Below are 26,689 nucleotides of genomic sequence, written 5' to 3'. Positions count from 1 at the left end.
TCTGATCTGCAAGGAGTGAAGGCAGAGGTGCCATTCATGGGTAACATTCGACACACACCACATTCTATTCTCATTGGCTGTCAGTACTTTTGCAGAATAGAGCGTTTTTTTGTTTTTTTTAATTCCTCAAATCAAGATGGCCGCTAGCCTTGAGGTCCTCACAAAGGCAAAATGGAAGGAAGGTGGGCGACCATCTGCCTTCACGCCAAATACATAACAGAGAGAACCACGTTGCAGTTTATTGTTTATGCCGTTAATCATTTGTAAAGTGCCAGAGGTTCAGCTTCGGGGCACAATGTACAATTAACTAGAATAGAGAAAATAAACAGGCTGAAACAACCACAAGCCAGAAATATAAAAATGGGAATTAGTGACTGAAAACAGATTATCATAGAGTCCAAAAAAATTTAAATTAATCTTGATGAGTGGGCAGACTTGGGAGTGAAATGCAGGGCTAAAATGAATAAAAGTATGGAGAGAGAATGAATAAATAAATACAGTGCTTACACAATAGCCGTCCACAAGCCTAAGGTATGTCCACGGATCACAACATCCCCACCCACCAGAGGTCCAGTGCATATCCTCCTCTCTAGATAGCCCCCCACAGGATCAGGACACCTACTAGCTACTCACAACAGTCCCACAGAGGGCAAAGGAACATACAGCCACGGTTCTACCACATCAGCCCCTAGGGCACCAGTGAACACTGCCCCTTACTACAGCCCGACCAGGCTTCTTACATAGGAGGTTAGCAAGAGACACAATTAAACCGCTAAGTCACCAGTACTTGCGCTGAACCCTAAATAAAAAGCCCCATCACTCTTATGGGCTTGCTGGCAATTTGCCAGCTCCGCCTACTCCTAAAGCCTAAAGTTGCAGCAGCCACAAGTTACAATTGTGTTGCTCTCTGAACACGAAGAGTTACAAGTGTTACAGGCTGGGGAAGATATGGAGTATGTGGATACTTGTACCGCAGAGCTATGCAAGCAATGCAACATGGATCTTCTAGAAGGTGAAATTCATATTCTTATCTACTTCACAACATACGAAGCTACAAATGGGCACCGCTTCAGAGACTTGCCCACAAAAAGGGCTATGAAATGGTAGAAAAAATGTCGAATACCTGGCTATGAGCAACAGCATAAGACCCCTACAAGCCCAGGGACAAACAACAAGGGTTGACAGAGCCTAAATACTTTACACAGTATCAACATTCTGTATCTCCGGGGAACAGAGCACTTTCTTCAGTATGTAATGTATACATTGTGTCATGAGTGAACACTTTCTATGACGGTCCATGGTTTTAACCTAAATCTTAGTTACATATTGCTCTGATCAAACATTAGACTTGCGCTACTCTGCAGAGGGGACTTCGCACAGCAGTTTGGGTTGGACTGTTCCCTTTGTGGTGGGCGTAAATATATTGGCATATAGTTGGCCCAGTGTTTAATTTGTAAAAATATAAGTGCCAGGCCACTCATCAGGAGGCCACTGCAGCTGGTATCATCCATTGCCCCGGCCGTGCTGACATTAACTATAGCAACCCAACTACTAACCATCACACTCCTACAGTTCAGACTACTGCAGGCCTCCAAAGCTGTTAGATTGGCATGCTAGGCAGGTATTAGTCATTTTAATGTCTATTGAATGATTAAACAACTGTTGCTCTGCTCATCTCAAAATTGTTCGAACAGCGCCATCATGCGGCAGACTGTCATAAGTGCCGATGTTGATAATGAAGTGCTGGTGCCAAACACCGGAAACCACTGGCTCAAATTAAGCACGGAGTTGGCCACAGACTGTAGTGGCAGTGAGGGGAAAAATAGAATGCAGTCCAGAGTAACTTAGCATAGGGTGTGTTTCATTTAAGTATTACATCCAAAAACGTTTTTGTTATTTTCAGCGAGGCAGCATAAGTGTGATAGGTATATATGGATGTGCAATCCGATAGGTCACTGCGCCCTTGGATCCACCACTCTGATGACGCCCAACAAGTCTGTGGTTGCTGGTCTTCCTGTATAAAGAGCATGCACTAGCAATTCAGCCAGGGCTGGTTCTATTTGGGTGTGGTCAATACTGAATTGGATATAGTTGGACCAGTCTTTCATGGCAGTGTGGGTCCAGGGTTATTAACAGTGGATGGGATAAAGTCAAGCATTCAGTTCATCACTTTTCATTCTTCCCTACACTGCACTTCACTAGAAACCCAAGATTTGGTAATCTCAAACAATCCTACAAGCACAGTACAATGCAACAGACCGAGGAAGATCCCTTACGTGAAAAGAACAAAGCTGTGAAACACTATCATCCAACCTCGGGTTTTAGGCCAAAACAGCCTGTGCAGAAAAAATCACTGAAAACAGCTTTCACCTCGGGTGAGGGTAAAGAAATGCCTAGATCAACCCACATAAATCTGAGGTTTTCGTCAAGCATCAAGAAAGGGCATTTTATTAATAAGCAGAACACATCTTTCTGGAAAATACTGTGTTTCAATGTCTAGATCTGCCTAAAAGCCATGTATATAATTTCATAAATCCTAGGCATGCATTCCTCTCACTTTATGCCAACAAAGTTTAGGTGTGTCTTTTCCCGGAACCCAAAATGGAGGGTTGGGTGAGAGGGGGAGAAGGGGTGACGCCTCAACTTTAGGTAGGTCTTTCCTTTCACTACCTCAAGACTTGTTCCGGATACTCCATTTTTTTCAACCTACAAGTTAAGGGTGAGCCAACTGTTGAGAAATAGAAAAGTGAAGCCCCCTATAGGCTGGCCTCCAAGCTTCATTTAGTGGCCAAGTTCCAGACTTTGGAACCAGGAGCTCCGAGACAGAGTCTTGGTCTAACCATTTGATCGAGTTTATAATCCTAGGAAAATAAACTACGTCCCTGAGCTTCCATTTCCTAAAAAAGTCTGAGCTCATTATTTTGGAAGCAAATCGAATTCTGATGACTGGGCTCGTCTATGTTATAATGGCTCTAAGCTCACAGATGTGCAGTATGGGAGGGCTGGCAAAATTACACAGACGTGCACATTCTAGCACAAAATGTAACCAAGACAATCTTAGATCTTTTATGAAGGTGAAAGGAGTGAGAGAGAGAGTGACAGAAGCTTTCTTCCTTTCCAGGTGAATGGCTAGGTTACTTAAACTTGTTACAAGGAAGTGACTAAGTGCACAGACCGGTGGGACCCTGGTGTTCTGTGGGATGCCCAACAAATCTTCAATTCGAGCTTTGTATTATGTTCTCTAAATCTTCATCCTTTTGGTGCAATTGGCCACTTTCATGAGACAGTGTCCAGAGTGGTTTAGGAAAAAAAGGACAGGTCACAATAAGTAGGCAAAGGAGAGGTGGGGCTGTTGAATATCTTATCAAAAGAGGGGAACTCTAGGAGCTATTCAAAAGGTCCGGTGACCCGTGCTCCCGAGGTTAAACTTATACCAAAAGGGAGTGCTGTTGGTTATCTGTCACTTGTTAATCTTAGTAAAGTAAACCCATTGCGAAGAAATGAAAAGTCCAAATTTGTAAATATTTGGGACATCTTGCTATCCTGTTTTGCCCTAAATCTTTCCCAATACTCCAGTTTCTTCAACAGAAACTAGGATTGGCTGTCCCATCTGAGTAATTATATTGATCAGCCTTAGCAAACATATACTTGGTGTAACAACATAGGCCAAGGATCCCGAGGGTGCTACTGTGCTCCCACTTTTCCAGCAGAGGATACTTCAAGCACGCTTTGCACTTTCCGTGTTGTAGCGAGCAAGGGCAGTTATCCTCACTTGATCTTTGCTGATTGGAGAAGTTCCTATGAAAACAGTTTCACAATCCACTGAACTCGCCTATCAGACCACAAAAATCAATATCGTATGCAGATAGCAGTGCTCTTTCAACAGATTGTCAACACATACCCAGACACAACGGAAGCAAAGATCATGAACTGGGCGCGCTTTACTCCCAGGCCGGGCAACTTCTGTAAGGGCTCTGCTCTTAAACTCTTACGTTTGTGTGCTCTTTACTGTCCGAAACCGCCCTGCGGTGACCCTAGAGTAACATGTCTGCACTATAGAAAAAGTGCATGATTATATAAGATCATAGTCAGTCACACTCAAGCTCACTTACGGTAGGCGGTGGCGGAATCCCGCTCGCTCTGTTCGGTGCTGATGAACATCGTCAGTGCAGAGTAGGGGACATGGAAACACTGCAAGAGAAAGAGAGAGGCCATTATAGAGATGTACATCAGCCATGACGTGCACACGCATGCACACACACTTTTTTATCATAACTACCTGGGGAAGGCGGTGGGGGGTATCTCAAAAAAAAGGCTTTGCATCCTGTCAAATGGCACCCGTGTACTACTAAGGTTTGCTATCCCGTGATAATACATCGGTACCTAAAGGGAAGGCTAGGTGTCCTCTGAGAGTACACCCATATACCCCTGGTGGAGGCTGAACATCCTATTTAGCTCTCTGTGTACGTTTGGAATGGCTTCATAAATGATTTCTGTATTTCTCTGTGGAAGCCATTTTCCTGCAGTGACCGTTAACTCCCATCAGTGACCATTAGCTGCTGGTAGTGATCACTAGGTCGGAGGCGTGAGCATTAGTTGCTAGTAATAACCATCATTACCCTACAGTGATCACTGGTTGTCAGGAGCGACCTCCAGTTGCCAGCAGTAACCAACCTTGGCCTGAGAGGTCACCTTACAGGGAGGTTTATTAATACTGCAAAGTGAATATAGATTTTGTTGCAGCTGCTGCTTGGAGATCATGGCAATAAAATACACAACTCCCGCAGCATCAATGAACATTCCTATTGGGTACAGGGTGTTAATGATGCCAGCAGTGATAACCTTCTTCCATTAAGCATCGCATGTTGTGTTGTTCGAATGGAATAAGTGTCAATGGGGGCAGGTATCGTGCGTGGAGGAACGCCAGTGTGGGGCTTTCATGAATAAACTGGGCAAACCTCAGAAGGCTGTGCTTCATTGTAATTGGCCTACAGACGGTGGACTACAATAGCTTGTCTGTGATTTGCTGAGCACAAGCATGCGGAGAGCCTGGAATGCTGGTATTTAAAGTGGTACTTCAAGCTGGGTTGCAGCATCACATACACCCTATGGTTCCACATCATCTAGGACTCCTTAGGTTATCCAGGACTTGTAGCCAACAGTAGAGTGCGTCTAAGCACTGGTGCTATCAAAAGAAATACCGTCACCCACTCCGAGCTCCTAGCAACATCACAGGATGGAACATCACCTGACTCTTGAGCCCAGTGAATTTGCAAGACGGAACATCAAAATCTCTGAATACAATGAATATGATATTGCTCATAATTCCACAAGTTTAAATATAATGAACTAACATAAGGTTTACAAAGGCACACGAACAGCTGGCTGAGCAGTAACAAGGAGGTTACAGCATTCAGTGACCTTTATATGACGACCCTGAGATCAGGTAAAGTACAATGCTGTGATTGGCCATCTGTTCCCCACTGGTTTCTGCAGGTGAGAAGGGGTACACCAAATTGCCCCAAACTCTGCTCCCTTGCGTGGCAAAGCAGCGCAAGATGACTGCTTAGACAATCGAGTGTCTGCAAGAGAATCAATGGAGGTTGCATTTGTGATTCCCATTGGACAACCATGATCTGTGTCGGGTTGTTTCAGTGTTCCAGTCCTATATTGGGATTACAGATTCCAGCATGCAAAGGGATTTTGGCTAAAAAGCAATCGCTAAAGGTGTCCTGCGCAACGTGGGATCAATCAAGCAGCTTTGCAAAACAAAGGGGCGTTTCATCACTACTGAGATGTGCCCTGGATTGAGCGAAACTGCACTTAGCTGGGCTGTACTTGTAGACTGGAGAGGAACAAGACAGGCCCCACCCAGAAGGGCTAGACCTTACCTGATTCCCACCACCCAAGCCCTGATCCATTAAAAGTGTGTTGACTCACCGTCACCAGTGACTGGAAGAGACAGTAGAAGACCAAGTACCACACCACCAGGCCACTAGACACGTCCGGCACAAACCAGATCAGGAAGTAGGAGACGATGGCAAACGGCGTGGAGAAGATGATCCTGAGGAAAAGCAAGAGAACATAAGAGGAGAGGATGAGTATTCTGATGGGATGTTTTTCATCTAGATGTAGCTGCACTTCTGGAACGAGGAGTTAAGTATTGTGTTCTAACTATTTAACACCATACCCATTAAAAGTACACAGGCTGTTTAGAGCCGTCCGGGACCGGCCCAGGAGCTTTTGCTGCCCTAGGAGAAAATGCCCAAATACACCCAGTCATACCTCACGGTCAGTGTGCAGATGCACACGAGCCAGTCATCAATTTATGTACCATGTACAAGACCCTTAACTAAAAGTATTTGCAATAATGTACTAGGCAGGGTACACTATAGCTCAGTAGACAGGATAATAGCTGCACCCCGACATTAGCCCAGGTATAAACCACCTCACCAGCACCTAGGTAGGCCTGAGAACCACATTCAAATCACCAGCCTTGCCCCATACGGACCCTTCTGTACACATGTTCTGCGGCATAGGTATCCCATACTTTCTAAGTTTTGTTGAGCGTCTTAGCTTGTACATTAAAGAGTTGACCATACTTTAAGTGCAAATGGAAAGAATTTTACTGAAGTGATAATTAGGAAATCAAACCAAGGACATATCTATTTTTATTTAAAAAATATATATATATGCAGGTCATCAGCATTTCAAAGTGTGTACTCATTACAAATTGACTTCTCACTCTGATCTTTGACACAACAAGAAATAATAGATTTGTATACCTGCCATGCAATAAGGAAACACATATTAAAAAGGTTGCTTTAAATGGTAAACCGCCGCTATAATGCATGGCAGTAATTATCACACCCACTATATCTACCTGAGCAGTATATCGCAAAGTAAGTACAGGTGGAAGTTACAATGATATATTTATCTTGACAAATTGACAGGATGTATTATTTTATAGTATGGATCTAATATCAACGTCAACATAGTGTCATACAGCCATTTAAGAAACAATGAACTCCAGTAGTATATATGGCCAACTCATCAAGATGTTGGTATGGACACATTAAAAACACTCATGAGGCATGGTTTATTAATTTCATCATTATGGTAGGTTTTCAATCAGTGTTCTAAAGCCTTTTAACTGCTTTGAGAACTATATAAAACTAAATTAATTACATATTATCGTAAATGGAAATGTGATAAAAACATTTAGACGTCAGTTTCTCCTACTGTAAATCACATGTAGCCCTTTCACATGTAAAGGGATAAATGAGATTTAAAAAATCCCTCAAAATAAAACGACAGATAAGGTACCTTAGTTAGCACATTGAGAATGAACGCTTTGAACATAAAAGTAAATAAATCATGTTATTTGCAGCTTTTTAAAGTGGTAATTGCCAGGGGTTTCATCCCAGCCCGATGGCAATGCTGGGGTATCCGGTCATGCAAGCCTGTGCCACCCCTTAACTCCTAACACTTGAGGCAAATGTTTTGGTGTGCCAGGCTACGGGTCGGCTCTGGATAGGGGTAAAGAACAAGCTTTGCGGCGATGGTCAGGTGGGCATTGATACGATTTAATGTTGTCCAACGTTGGTCCATCAGATGCCATGCCAGAATTTCAGGGGAACCACCAACTATAGGAAATGAATGACATCTAGTCATGTACGCTCTTTGGATATCCTAAATATTAGACTTGGCTTCAGGCCTTGCTTGCTAATGCGAAGATTCAAGTCCTGGAAACCCTAGCATGCGCAGGTAGATGGGGTGACCTGTTCAGTTTAGAAATTCGTTTTCGGACAGCTAAAGGAAGAGATCTCTACCCTTATGGGCTAGTCAAACGTACTTTCTCCTTCATGAACTGAAATCTCTTGCTCCCTCCAGAGCCCACCTTTGACCAGTGACGTAAGATACGCTGAAAATGAAAACGGAGCTTTCAAACTCTTCCTATATATGGCACCTTTCATATTAGTTCTGAACCTATAGGTATCCGCAGCAGAGCAATAGCCATCTTGAAGGCACAATCCAGGTAATACAACAAAGCAGGCAACCAGGCACTTTGTCTTTAGCCCAAAGCCACATCCTTCTAGCACCCCCTCCAACTCTCCACAACTATGGAGAAGGATGAGAGAAGGAATAAGATTAAGGGGGAGCCTGTGAATATGTATTTATTTGACACAAGTAGCGTGATATATATCTATTGCAAATGCACCGTTCACGGGAGAAGGGTGATAGCACGATATGTAGATAAAGTGAGGCAAAGGAACACAAGTGCATGCTTGCAGCACTGTACAAAGAGATAACAGGTAATAACTTAGTTTTACAACAGGCCCATTAACAAGGCGTATAACACATGAATCCCTGTTTATTCATTACTCTCTGATCACATGAGAGGACTCTCCAGGCAGTCTTTGAACTCAGAGATCATGGGCCAGGCACGGATAGGAGTAGATCGTCCATGCCATTGATGGGGAGCAACAGGTTCAAGTTGGTGGATGGTAAATCTTGGGGAGTGTGTAGGTCAGAATGTTGGAAGGGTAGTCTTTGCAAGGTCATAGGCTTCTTTAAAAACAATCGAGAACAGCTGTTTTTGGCTGAGAGATGCCCATCATCATGCTCAAAGTGAGTGGTAGGGGTTGGGCAGTTTGAATAAGGTCTGTTGCACATTTAAATACATGGTCTAGTGAGGAAAAGAAATAATGAAGGAGGCCCTTCGACAAGCTGTTACCATAATCTGAATCCCTAAGCACTAGTGAGTGAATTAGTACCTTAGTAGTGTGGAATGGAAGAGGTGGACCTATTTTCCTTATGACCTTTACGTGGGTTTAAGCTCCCCTGGTTGTGGAGGCAAAGGATGCTTCAAACACAAAAAGAAATGGGAGAAATGCTTACATCGTTGACAATCTTTCTGAGTACCATTCCAACCCATCGCTTTTCACCCACTAAGCCACTCTAGCTAGAGGCACACATTAGGCTAATCAGTACTGACCTTGCTCCTAACTGGAACTGCCCAAACTGAACTGACAGGTGGGATACCACAAGCATTCCTCCCATCAACTTTTGTGTGTTTGATTGTAAAACCCTAAGTGGCCAAGGGTGTGCCCCAACATGGGCCCCTTTATCGCGGTGCCAATGATTCACTGTAGAGGCCTAACTAGGGAAAAACTGGTATGTGGTTGCTTGAGTTACCTTCTGTTTGAGATGTTTGACTGGGGATAGACAGTGTTAAAAGAGAACATTTGTTTGTCATCAATGTACAACTGGTAGGAGAAACCAAAATAGAGGATTCCCCTATTAAGGTGAAACAAAGAGATAAAAACAGAACTGATCTCTGAGAGGCACCTATAGTTAAACTCTACTGAGAACGAGCCATTAAATAGATATTAGGTGAATAACTGAATGTGTCCATGTGTGCCAAAGGTTCGCAAAATGACTCATCTGACCATTGAGGGTCTCAAACGCATGGCCTGCTAGGGAATCAATGTGGTTGCAATGGGAGGCTGTTTGCTTCAAGTCAATGGATGATAAGGGGGGCCAGCGATGTGGGTTGATTTACAGCGTGGAGTGCTGCAAACAGATCCAGAACAGGGAGGGCAGATGGTTGGGTACTGTGGTGAATGCGAGAGCGCCGCTTCCAGTGCAGGGAGGGCATGGAATTCGAACTAGAAGAGGTTGAGAAGGTTATTAGAAGAAAGATATGCAGTGAGTTGGTTGAAAATTAAGTGTTCCGGTATCTTAGAGAGGAATGAGAGAAGAGATATGGGGTGACATAGGGGGCAGAAAGGTCGGCAGTGGGTTTTTCCATTACAGATTGCACAACAGCGGATTTAAAAATTGTGATAGATTGATTCTGTAAAAACTCTTGCTTGTAGCACACACCATGATACCTGTGTTCTATGCAATGCTACCTTTTTCCCAATAGTAGCATGCCACCTGCCGCACATTTTGTGTCCTGAATGTGTCCATTTAGAATGTTCATATACTTAAACCCAGCCCATCCCCCAAGGTTGTTGTGAGGGTTGGCACTGCCCTGTTGCCTTCAAAGGGCTTCAATTCTTGTTGTGAAAAGACTCGGTATTAAAGTTGTGATTCATTTTTTCTTTCATTGTGCTCTTTAATTTGTTGTTTTCAAATGTGTTTATGTACAATAAAGTTGTTAAAGGCCAATAAAAATGTATCTGAACTTAAAAGATACGTAGTTCAAATTCACTGACATCAGATGTGTTTATAATTAACTCCTCAATACATTTCGAACATGTAATGCTCTTCCTCACGGAGACGACGATTCCAACTTCTATTTGAAAAACAGCAAGAAATATTACTGTAAAGCTATGCCACATAAAGCCATCTTGATAGTACAACAAAGAATTCTTGACAATAGAATAAATGGTTGTGCCAAGGAAAAAAAAACAATGGAACATATTTCTAATGATGTAGAAATTCAAAACCATATCATCACCATATAAGAAAAAGTTCATGTTACCACATGGTTGCTTGAACCATCAATAACGTTTGCTATATACTGTCTTCTAGATACCAAGCGCAAGCATCTGAAGTGAAATAGAAAAACAGCAAGCTTGGTTGGGTTTGATCGGTCATATAACATCAACCATGTATCCTCAAATGTCACAGTACAAGCTTTCCTTAGAGACAGTTCCCAGGGGAGTGTCTGTGCTTCATTACTCTATGATTCATCGGTATAATAGTCTTATCTTGTAATATGATAATTCATCTATAAATAAATAAACATACTACTGGATTAAAGTACAACCACCATCAAAATATATATTTTCCAGTGAAATAAAACTGACCAGATGTTCAGCTTCTGCGGCGGAGGCCTCGTTTCAAGGGTCCGATTCCTGCTTACATAACCAAAGAATGTCGTTCATCGACTGAGTATGGGCCACACCAGGAGTAGGCACATATGCAGTTATTAATTGATGGTCAAGACAAGGAGATACGTTTCGACTCCTTGGAGTCTTGATTATACAATCATCAAGAGTCCAATGAATCTAAACCCATTGCCTTGTTTCTACCATGAAATAATAAACAGTTATATCTGCTCCTGGTGTAGAGCATGCTCCTTCCTCAACGAGCGAGATTTGGAGGTGTATATATTTTATGGTGGTTGTATATATATACTTAAATCAAATCCACGAGAGGAACGAAGAAAACAATATATTGTATATATAGTTTTCTTCTTACCTCTCTCGTGCATTTGAAGTTATGCCGGGAGGGATAGGAGCACACTCCCAAATTCATTACAGTGTCTGACTCGCCTGAGGGCATCTGGGGAGCGCACTGAGTTTGAACTGCTTACCTTTATCGTGCATAAACAAGTTTACAAACAAGCAAATAAATTAAAGAGCCAATAAGGAAAATCTGAATTATAACTAAGTCAATAAGTCCTTAGAGAGGACGCGCTGGGGGACGAACGGATCTCCCTATATGCCTATAACATTTTACATTATGTCACCAACACAGACCAACCCACGCACAACACTATGAACTTTCACATATTCTAACAATATGGGGCGAATGCAGGTTATAGGATCAAGTGGGATAAATCTAGCCTATATCCGACAGGAGGGCGCTTTAATGCGCACACCATCCCGGGACGATTGCACATAGACAGTGAGGGGTTCCGCTAACTAGGAAGATAGGTTAGAACGCAATATTCGCAGGGTCCTGACAGAGTTCCACGGAGATGTAGAAAGATGGAAAACTCTACTGGGTAGAGCCGCAATGTACAAGATGATAAAACTACTGAAACATTTATACATGCTACAAAACACATACTATAAGATTCTATGGTAAATTTTTGTAAAGATAGCATGGGAAGTCCGACCCTTGGTCTGAAATGGGGACACCTGAGAGTGGCACTGCTTACATTATAGAAGATTCGATATAATGGGGCCATCACCCTTACAGACATGAAAGCATATTATTGGCCGGCTAACCTAATAGTTAATGACTGAGGAAACATGCCTAGCCACCTGGCCTATGCCTTAGAAAGGACCCAATGCCAAACTCACTCATACTTACATTACCTCTGTGGTGGAAAAGGGGTAACAAAGCTGTGATCGACAACTTAGAAAACCAAAGAAGCCTATAAGGGGGTGGAGTGGTGGATGAAATGGGATGCGCAGATCACCCGCCAAAACTAAGGATACGCTGAGAAAATGAGGGGGGAGAACTTGATACAGACTGGGAGGCACCCTTAATGCACCCGTAGGAAGTCATGATTAAGTCCAGACTTAGGCTGATCCCATATAAAATCTGCCACAGGACTTATGACAAGGCCCGCTTGCATAGCTTTGGCAGAGCGGACTCCTCCAATTGTCTCCGCTGGGGGGCGGAGAGAGGATAGTTCATACACACACACACACACACACACTGTGTTAGTGCCCTAACATTAATGAATAATGGAAGTTCACCAAAGTATTGGTCCTCGGTTTAAGGTAGTATGGTATAGAAATGGAAGACAGAGGGGAACTGCCCCAACTCACACAACCCCTGTAATGGGTGATGGATCATGTTATCATAGATCATATGCTTGTTTCCTGACCACTGCAATTCCATGGATACGATTGTATATTCACTCCCATGTGACTATGGTTTCTTGGCGTGTTCACATGCTTGACGTGCTTGCAGAAAGCTAAAAAAAATATATATATTTTAAATAAAGTCCTTAGAATTGAAGCCTTATGAATCCAACAGTGCAGAGTCAGACCGTGCAATACGCTGGGTATGGAATGCATGACAATACATTGTGGTAGATTCCAGTTAAGAGGGAATTAATGGATTGGGAGGTTAACCAGACAAGTAACTGGTGGAAAGAGCAAAGGATAATTGAGTAGTCTGAGTGTTGAAGAGGACTGATGGTGCATATGAAGTACAGTACATGATAGACATTGAGGATGAGGACACAGCAGTGCGATGTTTTGAAAACACCATGTTTTGGTGTTGAGATATTGGGTATGTTCTAGGTGTCAAGGTTTTCCGTGGCCCTACAATCACTCAATTTGCACAATCAATTGCCTTGGTTTCTGTGCCCTCAGAACACTACCCCTACGCTCATGTACCCTTTAGTAAGTAATACTGAGCCAGACTCTTGAACCCTCAATGAACTCAACACCGAGTGAGCAGGACACGGTGTCAGGCTTGCGTGCCCTATGTGAGCATACAACTGTAAGCTTTCAGTGACCAGGACTCAGTTCAAGCTGCTGCACTTTCAATGAGCTGCTCCAGGCTCCAGTGCTCACTCGGTGAGCGCAATAATGATCAATCTAAGCGTCTGTGTCCATGGGATCCTATCCTGTCCTTCGAGGAGATAGACCGGATACTGTGTCCACAGGGAGCAGGCCATACTACAGTATGCACTAACGCCCTCTGGTCACTAAAGGCTCTCGGAGCGTTCCACTTTCCACCCCCTTCCCTCCTTCCGAGTTTAGAAGTTTCCAGGATACAGATAGAGAATCATAAGGGGAAGGTAAAACGTGCGTCATTTCCGATCTGTGATTCAGCCCCTAGCCCCGTGATGCCGCCAGGAAGCATGCCTGATAGACGATTAAATAAGGATATGCCATATGCAGTAAGCATGCCAAAGCTTGAGCTGTGGGCTCTGCATTCTAACTGGGAGCATGTGAGACCTCGTTCATATTACTACTTTCGTGTGTGCAGACGCTCGTGCGTGCAACGTCTAATCATGTGCACAACACCAAACATTCCGGAAGCTACAAATTGCAGTGGTGATGGGTGGGGAGGGCGTTATTGAGCAGTTCTTTTCTGCTTGAGCAATGTCTGACCACGGGCAAGATAGTGGCTTTGTGTGCCCGTTCACTTTTCGTTCAGAAAGGATATTTCCTATACTCACGTGATTTAAAAGTTACGATTTTAAGTGCCTTAAGATAAAAGCGCCACGTCATCGAGTTCTTAAAAATGTGTACAACATTGGCAAGTGCAGAAAAGTAACCAAAAATTATTTGGCAGCGTGTTACAGCTTTTTTCTTCTGAAACCCCGGCTAAAACCACGAGTGTCACAACAAGGCAGTGTCACAACTACCAGTCTGTCGCAAACCCCAACTGTTTATTTCTGTACATTTCCTGTAATAAAGGGATCTGGGAGGGTTCTCGTACACTCCCCGTAACACAGAGACCTTGAAATATGTGACCCCTGCTGATGCTGCGACGCTTGTTCCTTACGCTTCTGCACTAGTAACAGCGCCAATACGGAGATTCCCACGGGTCCTCGTGGTACCTACAACACTGAGGCCTCTCAGGGCTCTGACAAGCCTGTAACACGTTCAACTCCGCACGCTCCCTTTCACTGCCCTTTTGGGGCACACCAGTAGGTGAGGGGGGGGGAGGAAGAATTGACACAGACCCCAATTGTGTGTGGAAAAGGCCGCTTTTTATTGGAATCAGGTGCACTTAAAACATTTCCCGCCTGGCCTGTGCCGAACAAAACTACTGCTCACTAAATAACAACTTCCTAACAACCCCGCACCCCCACCCCTAAAGTTTAATCCCAACATTGCACTGTCATACCACACGTCCGCTCACAACCTACCCCTCTACTGACTGCCACAGTGACCTCCATGACCTCACCCCCGTCTACCATACAGTCCCAGGCCTCCCGCAAAACCACCCTATCTCCTTAGGAAAGCGCCTCCAGCAACACACCTGTTCCAGCGACAACACAACTTGGACCCTAAACCAGTGCACCCTCACCCAACAAAGCACCTCATACCAGGACCACACCCCCCCCCCCACCCCCACCCAGAAGGACAGCCAAATAAAGGGAGGGAGGGAGGGACACAAAAAACTAACGATCCTGGCTGCTGTGTCACTGCACCCAAACCGCGTGCAGTGACACGAAATGGCCGGTTAAATACTTAACCAGCCCAAATGCAGCCCAAAACCCCCCAACCAGCCCAAACCAGCCCAAAAACGCCAGCTACGGCGAGACCCGAGGGACATCTTCCTAACCCCCCCCCCCCCTCCCCTGGTGCCCCAAAATTCCCCGGGGGGGCGAGCCTCCCGCTGGTCGGCCACCCCCCCAAATCCCCATTGGGGCACACCAGTAGGTGAGGGGGGGGGAGGAAGAATTGACACAGACCCCAATTGTGTGTGAAAAAGGCCGCTTTTTATTGGAATCAGGTGCACTTAAAACATTTCCCGCCTGGCCTGTGCCGAACAAAACTACTGCTCACTAAATAACAACTTCCTAACAACCCCGCACCCCCACCCCTAAAGTTTAATCCCAACATTGCACTGTCATACCACACGTCCGCTCACAACCTACCCCTCTACTGACTGCCACAGTGACCTCCATGACCTCACCCCCGTCTACCATACAGTCCCAGGCCTCCCGCAAAACCACCCTATCTCCTTAGGAAAGCGCCACTCGAAATTCGATACGAATTTCGACCCCCCCTTTAGGACTCCTGCCTCCTGGGATACCTGAGCACCCCCAAAGCCGCATCCAACGCCTCCTTCATCTGTATTATATACAATTCCATGCCATACCTGGACAGGTGAACCCCATCCTCCCGGAAAAAGTAAATTGCGCCATACCGCAACTCCGGGTGCTCCATCCGCCCCACCCCCTCCCTGGCACAGAATACCCGCATCTCCCGGTTAATCTTCCTTCGGGCCCTTTCAATGGCCCCCGGGCGCTCCGCCCCTCTCCACACCCGCCTGGGAACAAACTCAGACCAGATAATATGGCAGCCCGCCCACTGCCTCTTAATTTCCCTCAGGTCCCTCTTCATCTGTTTGAGCAGCGCCAACCCCTTGCACTGCACCAAATCATTCTCGCCCAGATGAATCAACACCACATCTGGGCACACTCCCCCTCTCACCACCGTGTTCAACAAAGGCAACAACTCGTGCCAACGCCTACCCCCTTTCCCTCTCCAATGACAACGGTACAACCCCACGTCCAATCCCAAATTGAGTGTCCGATGACTGTCCCACTCCGCCTGTTCTGCCCTCTTGATGAATGAATGTCCCACAATATATACATTCAGAACAGCCACTGCCGGCCCCGCCACAGCACCTGTAAAGACACACATGTCAGAATCGGGCAACACAGCTATTCCTACAACCCCTCAACCTCCCGCAACCGCACATACGTCCGGTAACAATCCGACCTCCACCGCCCCAACCTCTGTATCTCTTCCTTGCCCCAACCCCTCCGCGCTGCCTCCGTCGCCGCCCCGATCCGGAAGGAGTGCGTCCCGAACGCCATAGGGTCCTCACCCATGTACCGCAGGGCGCGCCGCAGAACCCACAAAGCCTGAGACGCCGTCACACCGTCCCTCTCCCCACGTCCAAAAACCTCCCTCTCCGACTCGCCTCCGCCTGCCATCAACCTTCTACCCCACTCCGCCGGGCACACCCCCTCCCGACCGCCCGGCCCCAGTACCACCCAGGTCCCGACCCCTCGCTGGTCCGTCTTCGAGCGTCGCAAACGCACCGCCACCTCCCGATCTCGCACCTCCACGTCCCCCCACAACACCCCCCGCCTCCCGTTCGCGCCCAGCAACTCCGACACACGAAAGGCCCCGAAGAAAAGCCAGGACATCAAGGTAGAAAACCGCACCATCTCACCTTCATCCCTGCACACCCGCGGCAGCGCACCAATTACCCCTTCCAGCAAATCCACCGTGATCGGACGGCGCAGCCGCACCTTCGCACCCTTTTCTCTCGCCCACCCTTCCAGCAGCCGGGTTCCTAGTTCACCTGCCGACGGGGAATGCCCCCACCACATCTTGCCCATGAATGCCACCGCCGACAATTTGCCCGCAATCGACACCCGCGACAAACCCTTATCCATGAGCGCCAGCATGAACCTTACCACCTGATCCTCGCGCCGCCACCCGTCCCATTGCCTCACCGCACCTGACCGCAGGAATTCCTCCCATGCCAGCTCGTAAGCCTTCCACGTAGACACAGCAACTGACCCTTTCACCAGCTGAAAGACCCGGCCTCGCCCACCGACCACATGTCCTCCGGCACCGGTGTCCTGGCTTCCTCCGCTGTCGTGGCTAGCCCATGGAACCTCTCCCACTGTGAACGAGACAAAGCATCGGCAATGTCATTGTCCACGCCCGGCACGTGGCGCGCCTGGAACAGTATGTCATTCTCCAAGCAGCGCAGCACAAAAACCCTCATCAACTTCAGCACCTGTGCGTCCCGCGCCGACTGCCTGTTCACCACCTGCACAACAGCCATGTTGTCCACTCGAAATAACACGCGCTTGTGCGCCAACGCCCCTGCCCACACGGTAACCGCCACCACCAACGGGAACAACTCCAAGAACGCGATGCTCCTCCCGCCTGCCTGCCAATGCGCCGGCCACTGCTCCGCACACCACCTTCCGTCCCAATACAGACCGAAGCCGCCGACGCCCGCCGCATCCGAGTACATGGTGACATCCCACTCCCAGTCCTCCGCCGGCGCCATTGGCACCCCATTGAACCTCTCCAGGAACGCCCGCCACATGCGCAGATCCTCCTTCATACCCGCGGAAAGGCGCACATGGTGATGGGGCAAAGGCAAACCGGACAACGCTAAACCCAACCGTCGGCAAAACGTTCGGCCCGCCCGTACCACGCGGCAAGCAAAATTCAAATGCCCCAACAACACCTGCACCTCCCGCACTGTCACCTTCCTCCTAGACAACACTCCATCCACCAAAACCAACATTGCAGCCCTCTTATCCTCCGGTAGGCGTGCTTCCATGGCGACCGAGTCGAGCTCGATACCGAGAAAGGACAACACCGTACTGGGACCGCACGTCTTCTCTGGCGCCAAGGGAACCCCAAATTCCCCCATCAACCCGGCCAAACCATCCAGCAGCCGCTGACAGTCCTCCGCACCGGGCCGCCCCACCAGGAAAAAGTCATCCAGATAGTGCGTCACTGACTCCGAGCCTGTGCGCCTGGAAAAGACCCACTGCAGAAATGAGCTAAAACGCTCCAACAGCGCGCATGAAATGGAGCACCCCATCGGCAGCGCCTTATCCACAAAGATGAGACCTTGGAACTGGATCCCCAGCAACTGGTGATCCGCCGGGTGCACCGGAAGGAGCCGGAAGGCCGACTTTACGTCGCATTTCGCCATCAGCGCGCCCCGCCCTGCCGTCGCAACAAGCCGCCGCGCCACGTCCACCGACGAGTAAGTCACCGACGCCAATTCCGCCGAAATGTAGGCATTTACCGACTCCCCCTCCGGCCAGGACAAGTGCTGTATCAGTCTGAACTGCCCCTCCTCCTTCTCGGGCACCACCCCGATGGGTGAAATGATTAGTCCCAGCAGCGGCGGCACCGCGAAGGGGCCCGCCATCCGGCCCTCCCTGACCTCCTTGAACAATTTCTCCCTCACCACACCCGTGTGTGCGTTCACCGATTTCAGATTGTCCGCCCAGCGAGCAATCCGAGGGCCCTCGTACCCCAGCCGAAAACCATCCCGGAAACCCCGACGCAACACTGCAGCATCCTCCGCCCGCGGATACGCCGCCAACCAGGGCTCCATCCGCTCGATCCTAACCGGCGTACGAGCCTTTGCCCAGAGCCCCGGCTCCCCCCCCTCTGCCCCCTCCCCTCCCCCCACCCTGACCCCCTCTGGCAAGAGCACCTCCCTGCACGGGCAGCTGTCCCGGAGGGCCCCCGGTCCCCCAACAACGCAGCACTGGGTGGTTCCGTCCACACGACGAGCATTCGTGCCGGAAACGGCATGCCGCACGCCCGCAGGCCCCCTTATTAAAGTCCCAGCAGGCTCCGACTGCGGTCTGGCTGCTCGAAGCTCCCTGACCCACCCCCCCTCGGGTGGGGCGAGCCGCAAAGGGAGGGGAAGCAAGCGGCAAACCGCTTGCTGTGTAGATGGTGCGGCCAAACTTGGCCCCTCCCATCGTCTGCTGATAAAGGTCCGAATCCAGCTCCCCCCATTGCGCATCCGGGTCCCCCGCCATGCGCGCCCGGAACTCCTCATCGTAGTGTGACCACGCATATCCGCCATAGGTCACCTGCGCCCTCCGCACCACATCCATGTATTTAAAGAGCGCGACGCACCTATCTGGGAACTTCTCGCAATACACGCTCGCGTATATGAGGAAAGCCGCTGACCAGTTGTCGAGCGTCAAGGGCACCTTCGGGCGCCGCGCCAGCTCCTGCTCTGCCTCCTTTGACCCCTCCTTAGACGTCAACTCCCTGTGCAGCAGCTTCAGGATATCAATGTATTCCCCCTTCCAAATCTTCTCCTTAGTCGCCGCCGAAAGGTGGGCACCCAGTGGCTTGGTCAGCCCCATGTACGGCAACTTCCGCACCGGAACCCCACAACTCTCCTTACCTCCCCCCGCCGCCACCTTTTCACCCGCCGCCACTGCCCCGTCGCCCGCGCTGGATCCCCCCTCGTCCGGCTGCGCGCCGTCTGTGCCAACTCCCGCGTCCTGCACATACCGACCCCGCACCAGCCGCCACCCATCCTCCCCCTCGCCCCCCGACCCTGCACACAACGCCTCTTGGCACCCCCCGCACCATCACTCGTCTTACCTGGCGTCAAGGTCGGCGTCCTTGCTGGATCCCGCCGCCTAACCAGTGGATCTGAGGGGGCCGTCACTCTGGGCGCTTCCTGCCTTGCTGGCACCTGCAATACACTTCCAACAACATTACCAGCCCCCCCGTCTTCCCGAAGCTCCCCTTCCTCCTCCGACTCATCAATAGCCGGCACCACACCACTCCGGCCCCCCATTTGGGGTTCCAGCCGGCTCAAACCCGCTCTTTCCCGACACACCCGCATCAACTCCATCAGGTCCACACTCGCCCTTCCATCCTCCGCACTCGCATTCGTATCAGAGACATGTAACTCCATCCTCGTTCCCCTACCCCCGGCGGCCGTAAGGACCCTTAGGGGCGGGGCTGGCGGAGACGCACCGCGCCTCCTGTCGCCATGGTCATGAATAAGGTCCCTCGCTGGAGCACAGCCGTCCGCACCAAACAGAGCTGGCCCATCCACTCGGTGGGTGGGAGCCGCATGCTGCTCCCCCGAGCGCCTCGCAAACAGCTCCTGCCAAGGAAAAAAGGTGGAGTCCAGCATGCCAGGGTAAAAACCATGCTCATCCCCCCCCCCCAAGCACCGCCCCCTCCCCCACCCCATCGCCCCACCCCTCCCCCAACCCGCCGAATGGCCCCCGCGCCGCGACGGGACCCCACCGCCCCCCATTTCCCAACCCCCTTCCCAGCCCCCCGACCCACCCCATCCCCCGTAGCCCCAACTCGGGCCCGCACTCCCCCCGCGGCCCGGACCCCATGCCCCCCCCCCCAAGCTGCCTCCCTGCTCCCCCCCCCTCCCCGTACCCGCCCACTGCCCTCCGCTGCTCCCCGCCCCTTCGTCGTCTCCCCCTACGCCTCCACAACCCGACCTACCCCTCCCGCCCGACCCGCCGCCAACCCCACGCCCCTCCCCGACTCCGCCCCCCACCACGCCCCCCTTCCCCCCACTAACTCCCCCGCCACTGCCCGACCCACCCCTCCCCCCCGGCACGCCGCCACCCCCACGCCCCTCCCCCACCGCCCCCACTCCGCCACGCCACTCCGCTCGACCCCTCCCGCCGCCCCTCCCCCGCACTCCTGCGAACTCTGGACCGCCCTGGCCCCCCTCGCCTCCCCCCTCCTCCGTCGAAGACGAGCCCCAGTCCAGCTCTGTGTCCACCCCCCCTCCTCCCCCCACCTCCTCCTCCATGTCAGTCTCCTCAATCAATAGTGGTGAAGCCGCCCCCCCACCCTCTCCATCCGGCCGCCCCCCGCAGTCCCCCTGCCTCGGACCCCCTCCGCCCCCCGCCCCCTCTCCCCCACCGATCACACTCTCCCCCAGAACCTCCGGCACCCGCCCCCACCCTCCCCCGGCACGGCAGCCTGCACTTCTCCACTCACCCCCTCCTCCCCCCGACCCCCCCAAGACCAAGCCTGCCTCGCGGGCCGCCCCCGCCCCGCCCCCCACCACCTCCATAAACACCAGGGGCTGCTTCCTCCCCTTCCGCCCGGTCCGCTTTGCTCCACCCTTCGCCTTGCCCCGCGGCGCTGCCTCAGCCATTCCCGCACTACCCTTCGCGCCCCCGCCCCCCCTCCCTCCTCGCGCAGCCGGCCGCAGCCGCGGCGGATCGCAAGCCACAACAGCCGCAGCGGCGCCGTCAGCAGCGCGCCGCTGCGGCCTTACCTTAACACCGGGCCGCAAAATGTCCATGCGGCCCGCCTCCCGCAACAACCGCAGTGCCTCTGCCACGCGCGGGTCATCGCCCTCCGCCATTACGCCACCACAAGACCAACCAAATACACCACGCACGACGCGCACACTCCGGCCACCGCCTCCGCCCTTCACAAATCGCCGCTGAAGATCACGAACCGCCGTCTAATCCCTCTACCACACTTCAACCACTACACAAAAAACTAACGATCCTGGCTGCTGTGTCACTGCACCCAAACCGCGTGCAGTGACACGAAATGGCCGGTTAAATACTTAACCAGCCCAAATGCAGCCCAAAACCCCCCAACCAGCCCAAACCAGCCCAAAAACGCCAGCTACGGCGAGACCCGAGGGACATCTTCCTAACCCCCCCCCCCCTCCCCTGGTGCCCCAAAATTCCCCGGGGGGGCGAGCCTCCCGCTGGTCGGCCACCCCCCCAAATCCCCATTATCCGGCTCCTTCGATTCCCCAGGGCCTCGGCCTTTGTGAGCATGATCCTGCCACTTCCCCCTCCACCCAAAGCTTGTCCCATGTCTCTTCCGCGCTCGCTCCACCCCCCTCCCTCCTTTCACACAGCCCTAGATGAGCAGGCTCTACACTTGAACTTCAGTAACCCGCGTCTCCCGCCCCGGGCTTCCGTCACACCCACGGCTCTGATTGGCTGCACGCGGTGGTGTGTTGTACTTTTGAACACACCCTCTAACGGCCGTCGCTTAACCCTTTCCCGCCCCTGAGCGGCTACCTCATAGGGAGGCAAGAGCCAGGTCAGCAGATGGACAAGTAGAAGGGTCAAAGCGAGTGGATGGGGGTGGGAGACGGTGTGTGCCGGGTATGCGCAGCAGCTGCGTGCTTGCTCTCCCAGTTCCATATATACGACTCGTTCTAAAACCTACCAGAGCACATGGGCAGACCCAGAGCTGAGCCACACCCATTTTAAAAAGGCTTCCACGCGGCCACTCTCACCCACCGCCCTTCAACCGCGCGCACGCCCCTCCGCCCTTGCATGCAAAGCTGGCACAGGCAGTGGAAAGAGCTCATCTTGGGGGGAAAAATGTTTCTTCTTTATAATTATTATTTTTAAATAAGATAAATAATGATCAGTTGTAAAATACCATCGTAGAAACATAAAGCAATATGATACATAAAAAAATAAGCACAGCAATAACAGAAGAAAAACTCTCCAAGTACTGAATGTGCATTCATATAGATCAGTCATCTCAACTATATATAGATGTATGCAACAAAACAAAAGATTATGTAAACATTAAACTTAAACCCATCAATAGTGAGTGAATAATAAAAGATCGGAGCATCATGAACCTAAAAGAGGTCCCAAATATGATCAAAATGATATGTTATTTAATTTCTAAATCATTCTTTCAAATGTACCCACTTCAAACACATCCTCAAGCCAAGAATGAATCGTTGGAATAACATTTGTCTATCTTTGGCTATACCGAGAGCAGTGGAAAGCCATTTACAGAAATGAATGGATATAGGAGTCAATTCCATGTGCAACGCAGTGATATGACTTTTTAACCACCATGTGTAGCACTTGTCAGCACCGAGCACTGTTTTCTGCTTGTAATTTATTGACTACAGGTACTGAGAGCGGAATTATTTTATGGTTCAGATATTTTGAATAAATTATATTCTCAACTTTATCTTCCAATTTTCAGTGGTTGTTTCAGCAATTTGTGCATTAGGACAACCGTGGTCTTCTCCGACAATATAGAAGCCTAGTTTAAGCATAAGTTTTATGTTCCCGGTCCAGGGAAGGCCTGGCAGTTCGGGCTAGACTGTTCCCAAGAGGAGCAGGGTGAAGACTGATTTGCATATGGCTGGGTCCAAACTGGGGTGATGTGGCGACCAAAATAGCAATGGATTAAACCCAGATCTGTGACTGGGGGTGAGTGATTGAAAAGTTTCAACACTCCTTCCATCATTTTATTTTGTAATGTTGCTATGGTAAGGAACTTCTGTCTGAAGTCTGTCACTACCTAAAGTCAAATAACTTTCTAAATAGCATTTTGAAGAATTAGTCACTCCCAATGTCACAGAAACTGTACAAAAAGCATGAAGCAGTGAATTCCATCAACCCAAATGCCCACGACACTGTGCCAGGAGTATTGATGCCAGGTCATTACACAGTCAAGCCAAGTGTACTCGATGTGGATATCTGTTTTTCTCCAAAGGCAGCAAAGGACATGGGAGGGTTTAGAAGGAAGGCACTTAGGGCCAGATGTAGGTAGGCAAATACCGGTCGGTAACGGCTGAAATTCGGTAATTTCGGCCGTTACCGACCGGTATTTGGAAAATGAGATTTAGAAGCATGTTAAAATACAGATTTGGTAATTTTACCGAATCGGTAAAATACCGAATCGGTATAATTACCGAATCTGTATTTTGACATGTAGGTAGCACTGTAATCAGTGCTACAGGGGTTTTAGAATTCTTAATTTACCACCAACTAGAAGTTGGTGGTAAATTAAGAAAACCCTTTAAAAAGCATTTCTTTTGTTTTTTAAACAGTGCCATGTTGCAGACATACTGCAACATGTGCACCCATGCACAATTGAGGGATGCAACCCTGTCTCCCTTGTAAATTCGGTAAATTTACCGATTCGGTAATTGACATGGATTCCTATGGGCCTCAAGGCCCATAGGAGTCAATGGCAATTACAGAATCGGTAAATACCGATTCATTAATTACCGAATCATACCGATTCCGTAATTAATTCGGTAAAATTACCTACATCCCGATTGCCAGTTCTTAAATACCGAATCGGTATGATTCGGTATTTAAGAATCGGTAATCTGGGATTACCTCCATCGGGCCCCACGTCAAGTAATTTTAGACTTCTCTGCTGGTAAAGAAGACTTCGAAGGGATCCCTCCAGTTTTGTTGTAAGGCAATTTAAATACATGAAAAATAAAATAATGAATGTCCAGCACAATATACTCAAACAAGAAAAAAATGTAGGACAAAAAATAAACAGAAACGTGCTAAGCCAGGCGTGAGGAGAGTGGGATGGAGTGGAGGAGGCAAGCAGGCGAATAGCAAGGCTAATACAAAAAGTTGAGGAGAAAAAAACAAGAGTTCAAGGTGGTGGTGGACACACTTGCTTCCTGAACGCACAATTGTGCCAAACCTAGTTTGTCATGTAAGTTGGTCAGAAGCCTCATAGTTAGGATTTCAGACTCAAGAGAAAATACAGTTCCTTATCTGTCTAGCGGATTGATCTCCTTTGCAGGAAATCTTCAGGTTCGGATCTTCATCAAGATGGCCATTATTCATGGCTATTACATAGCAAAGAAATGCTGTCTTTTAATATTTCTGTCTGCTATCCCCTCAGGGAAAACTACAAGACAGCAGTTCCATGATATTACAATTGCCAAGTATCTGTAAAATGCGGATTGTAGCAAGTTTCGTTGCCTAGTGTCTGTTGTTACTGCATGTGCTCTGCAGCGTGGTGGGAGTCAGAAGCCTTTGACTCAACCTTCTTCCTAGGACAGTTTGTCTCACAATACATCTGGGGCTACATTAGCATACAGAAATGTCCCACATGTTGTAAATAAAGTTAGTGGTCGGTGGATGAGAGTACCCTTTGGGCCACGCTTCTTGTAACATTGCTCTGCAGCAGCAGAAAGGGAAATATGCATTCTCACACCACAGATCATTGACCGAGGTAGGGTAACTGGTTCTGCTTTCTGCACCTCAACTATGACTAACGGTTGCGGATTAAGAAAGGCCCAGAAGAAATAAATTTGAGTCTCACTTCTCAGGATCTATGCAAGCCATGCCAAGGACCACACCAGGATGCTGGAGAGAAGGTGCTACTCATTTTTTTTATTTAAGAGTCTCACAAGTGCTCCAAAAAATCTTCTATTCTAAGGGAGAACTTGTTCATCTAAATGAGCTGAAAAGCGTTGCTCACAAAGGCTTTGGCACTTGTGAGGACAAGCCCATCTGCACTTGACCAGGAAGTTTCAGGCTTGGACCTTGGTATGGAACAGGGGTAGGCCAAGCTCTATTGCACCCCCCCCCCCATAGCCTCACATGTAAAACAGACTTCACACACAAAAATACCACGGGAGCAAAATCAGGGGGCTAACCAGTGGTCACTGTAAAGATATGGTATACCAAAGGCAACCCACAAGCCCTACCCTCAAAATTACAAGCGCGCACAAGGCATGCCTTTGGCACTCAGACTGCTCTCTACGCTTGCAAAATCCTGAAAAGATGGAAAGTATAAAGGTGGTTGGTGTTCAATCAGTATGCCTGACAGAGTATAATGGCACAGGGATAAGCAGAACTGAAAGAATTGTGTATCAAACTGTCTGGACAGCTTTGGTCAGTATGTACACATCTTAGCATGTTGATTGCCACCAAAAGAACTACTTGGTCCCCATTGCAAAGCACTTATAAGGGATGTTTTCCCCAAAGTAAAAAAAAAAAAAAAAAATATGCTGATCATTTTGTGGGAAGTGACGTATGGTGAAGGTAGGCGTGGATCCTCTTGCACATAAGACAATGCAACGTGCAGAGAAATTGTGGTGAGAAGATCACCCGATAATGGAATGACCCTTTTTAAGTTGATTTAAGTTGCTTGTAATGCAGTGCTGACATCACAGCATCAACACTAACCAATTGACACAATTCCAGCAAAAGGTCGAACAGTGTCAAAGAAAGACATTCAGTAATTGAATAAAACAAACTTTTAAACAAGTCGCCCAATCAAATTTTAGTACCGCAAAACTCACCTTTAACAGTGGGAAAAGGCAGGAAGCCACTTGGAACCTTTTCCAGGCTCAAAATTCCCAATTGCCCCCAACACCATGCCCTGCATGCTGTGTCCACAGTCCTGCAGACTTTCTGGGCTCAATAATTCACCATCACTATTTTGACAGCCCCATGTAGAATATTTTCTACCCCAAAATTCTCCCTCGCCATACCGATCTGGAGTCCCCTGTCCAGCATTACACTCCTTCACTGGCAGGCCCACTCTGATCCACCTTCTCCTTCAGCTTTCCAGACCCTTATCTTTTCCCCCATTCTAATTGTATATCATTGTTTTATCTTATCTGGTTTTAGAACGGGTGGTGAAGATCTATACCCAATACATCTAAATTATATGTTAATCTTGATGCACCTTGAAACAGAAAACAGCTGCACCCTTAGAACAAGTACAGCGATGATTTGAAAAAATTGATAAGATCTTGCATTCCCACCTACTGTCACTGAAGAACCTGTACTCTCACACCATACCTTGAAAACATGCCCCAGAGCAATCCCACCGATCGTTACCCTTAAATTATTTAGAGTAAAACTAGTAGTAGTCTGCACCCTCTGTCATTTATTGTTAAACACATGCTCAAACCCAAGCAATCAATGGGTTAAAATCATAGGGGCCTCATCAAGGCAACCTAG

The 26,689-nt window shown here is 48.8% G+C and overlaps 2 protein-coding genes across 3 annotated transcripts in view; both read right to left on the bottom strand.

The window, feature by feature from the left end:
- MFSD2A (MFSD2 lysolipid transporter A, lysophospholipid) overlaps window positions 1-26,689 on the bottom strand; it is an 87,672-nt gene that overhangs the window by 42,737 nt on the left and 18,246 nt on the right. Inside the window, exons 1-3 of one of the 2 annotated variants that reach the window (XM_078680794.1) lie at window positions 21,232-21,372; window positions 5,941-6,064; window positions 4,113-4,191 (exon numbers count right to left, since the gene is read on the bottom strand). In XM_078680794.1, the coding sequence (XP_078536920.1) occupies window positions 4,113-4,191; window positions 5,941-6,064; window positions 21,232-21,308 (280 nt within the window). In that variant the 5' untranslated portion in view covers window positions 21,309-21,372. Of the gene's footprint in view, window positions 1-4,112; window positions 4,192-5,940; window positions 6,065-21,231; window positions 21,373-26,689 lie in introns of those variants that run through there. The other variant, XM_078680792.1, reaches the window with a different exon arrangement.
- On the bottom strand, window positions 15,325-20,120 carry LOC144822844 (uncharacterized). Its single transcript, XM_078680795.1, has 2 exons — window positions 19,569-20,120; window positions 15,325-16,072 (listed from the first exon to the last, which is right to left on the bottom strand). The coding sequence occupies exons 1-2, from the start codon at window positions 20,110-20,112 to the stop codon at window positions 15,450-15,452; spliced, it is 1,167 nt and encodes a 388-aa protein (XP_078536921.1). The 5' UTR covers window positions 20,113-20,120; the 3' UTR covers window positions 15,325-15,449.

The sequence above is a fragment of the Lissotriton helveticus genome, chromosome 3_1 (assembly GCF_964261635.1).
Source record: "Lissotriton helveticus chromosome 3_1, aLisHel1.1, whole genome shotgun sequence".
NCBI classification, from domain to species: Eukaryota; Metazoa; Chordata; class Amphibia; order Caudata; family Salamandridae; genus Lissotriton; species Lissotriton helveticus.
Note: the sequence above shows the minus strand (reverse complement) of the source record. Positions and strands in the feature narration are given on the sequence as shown.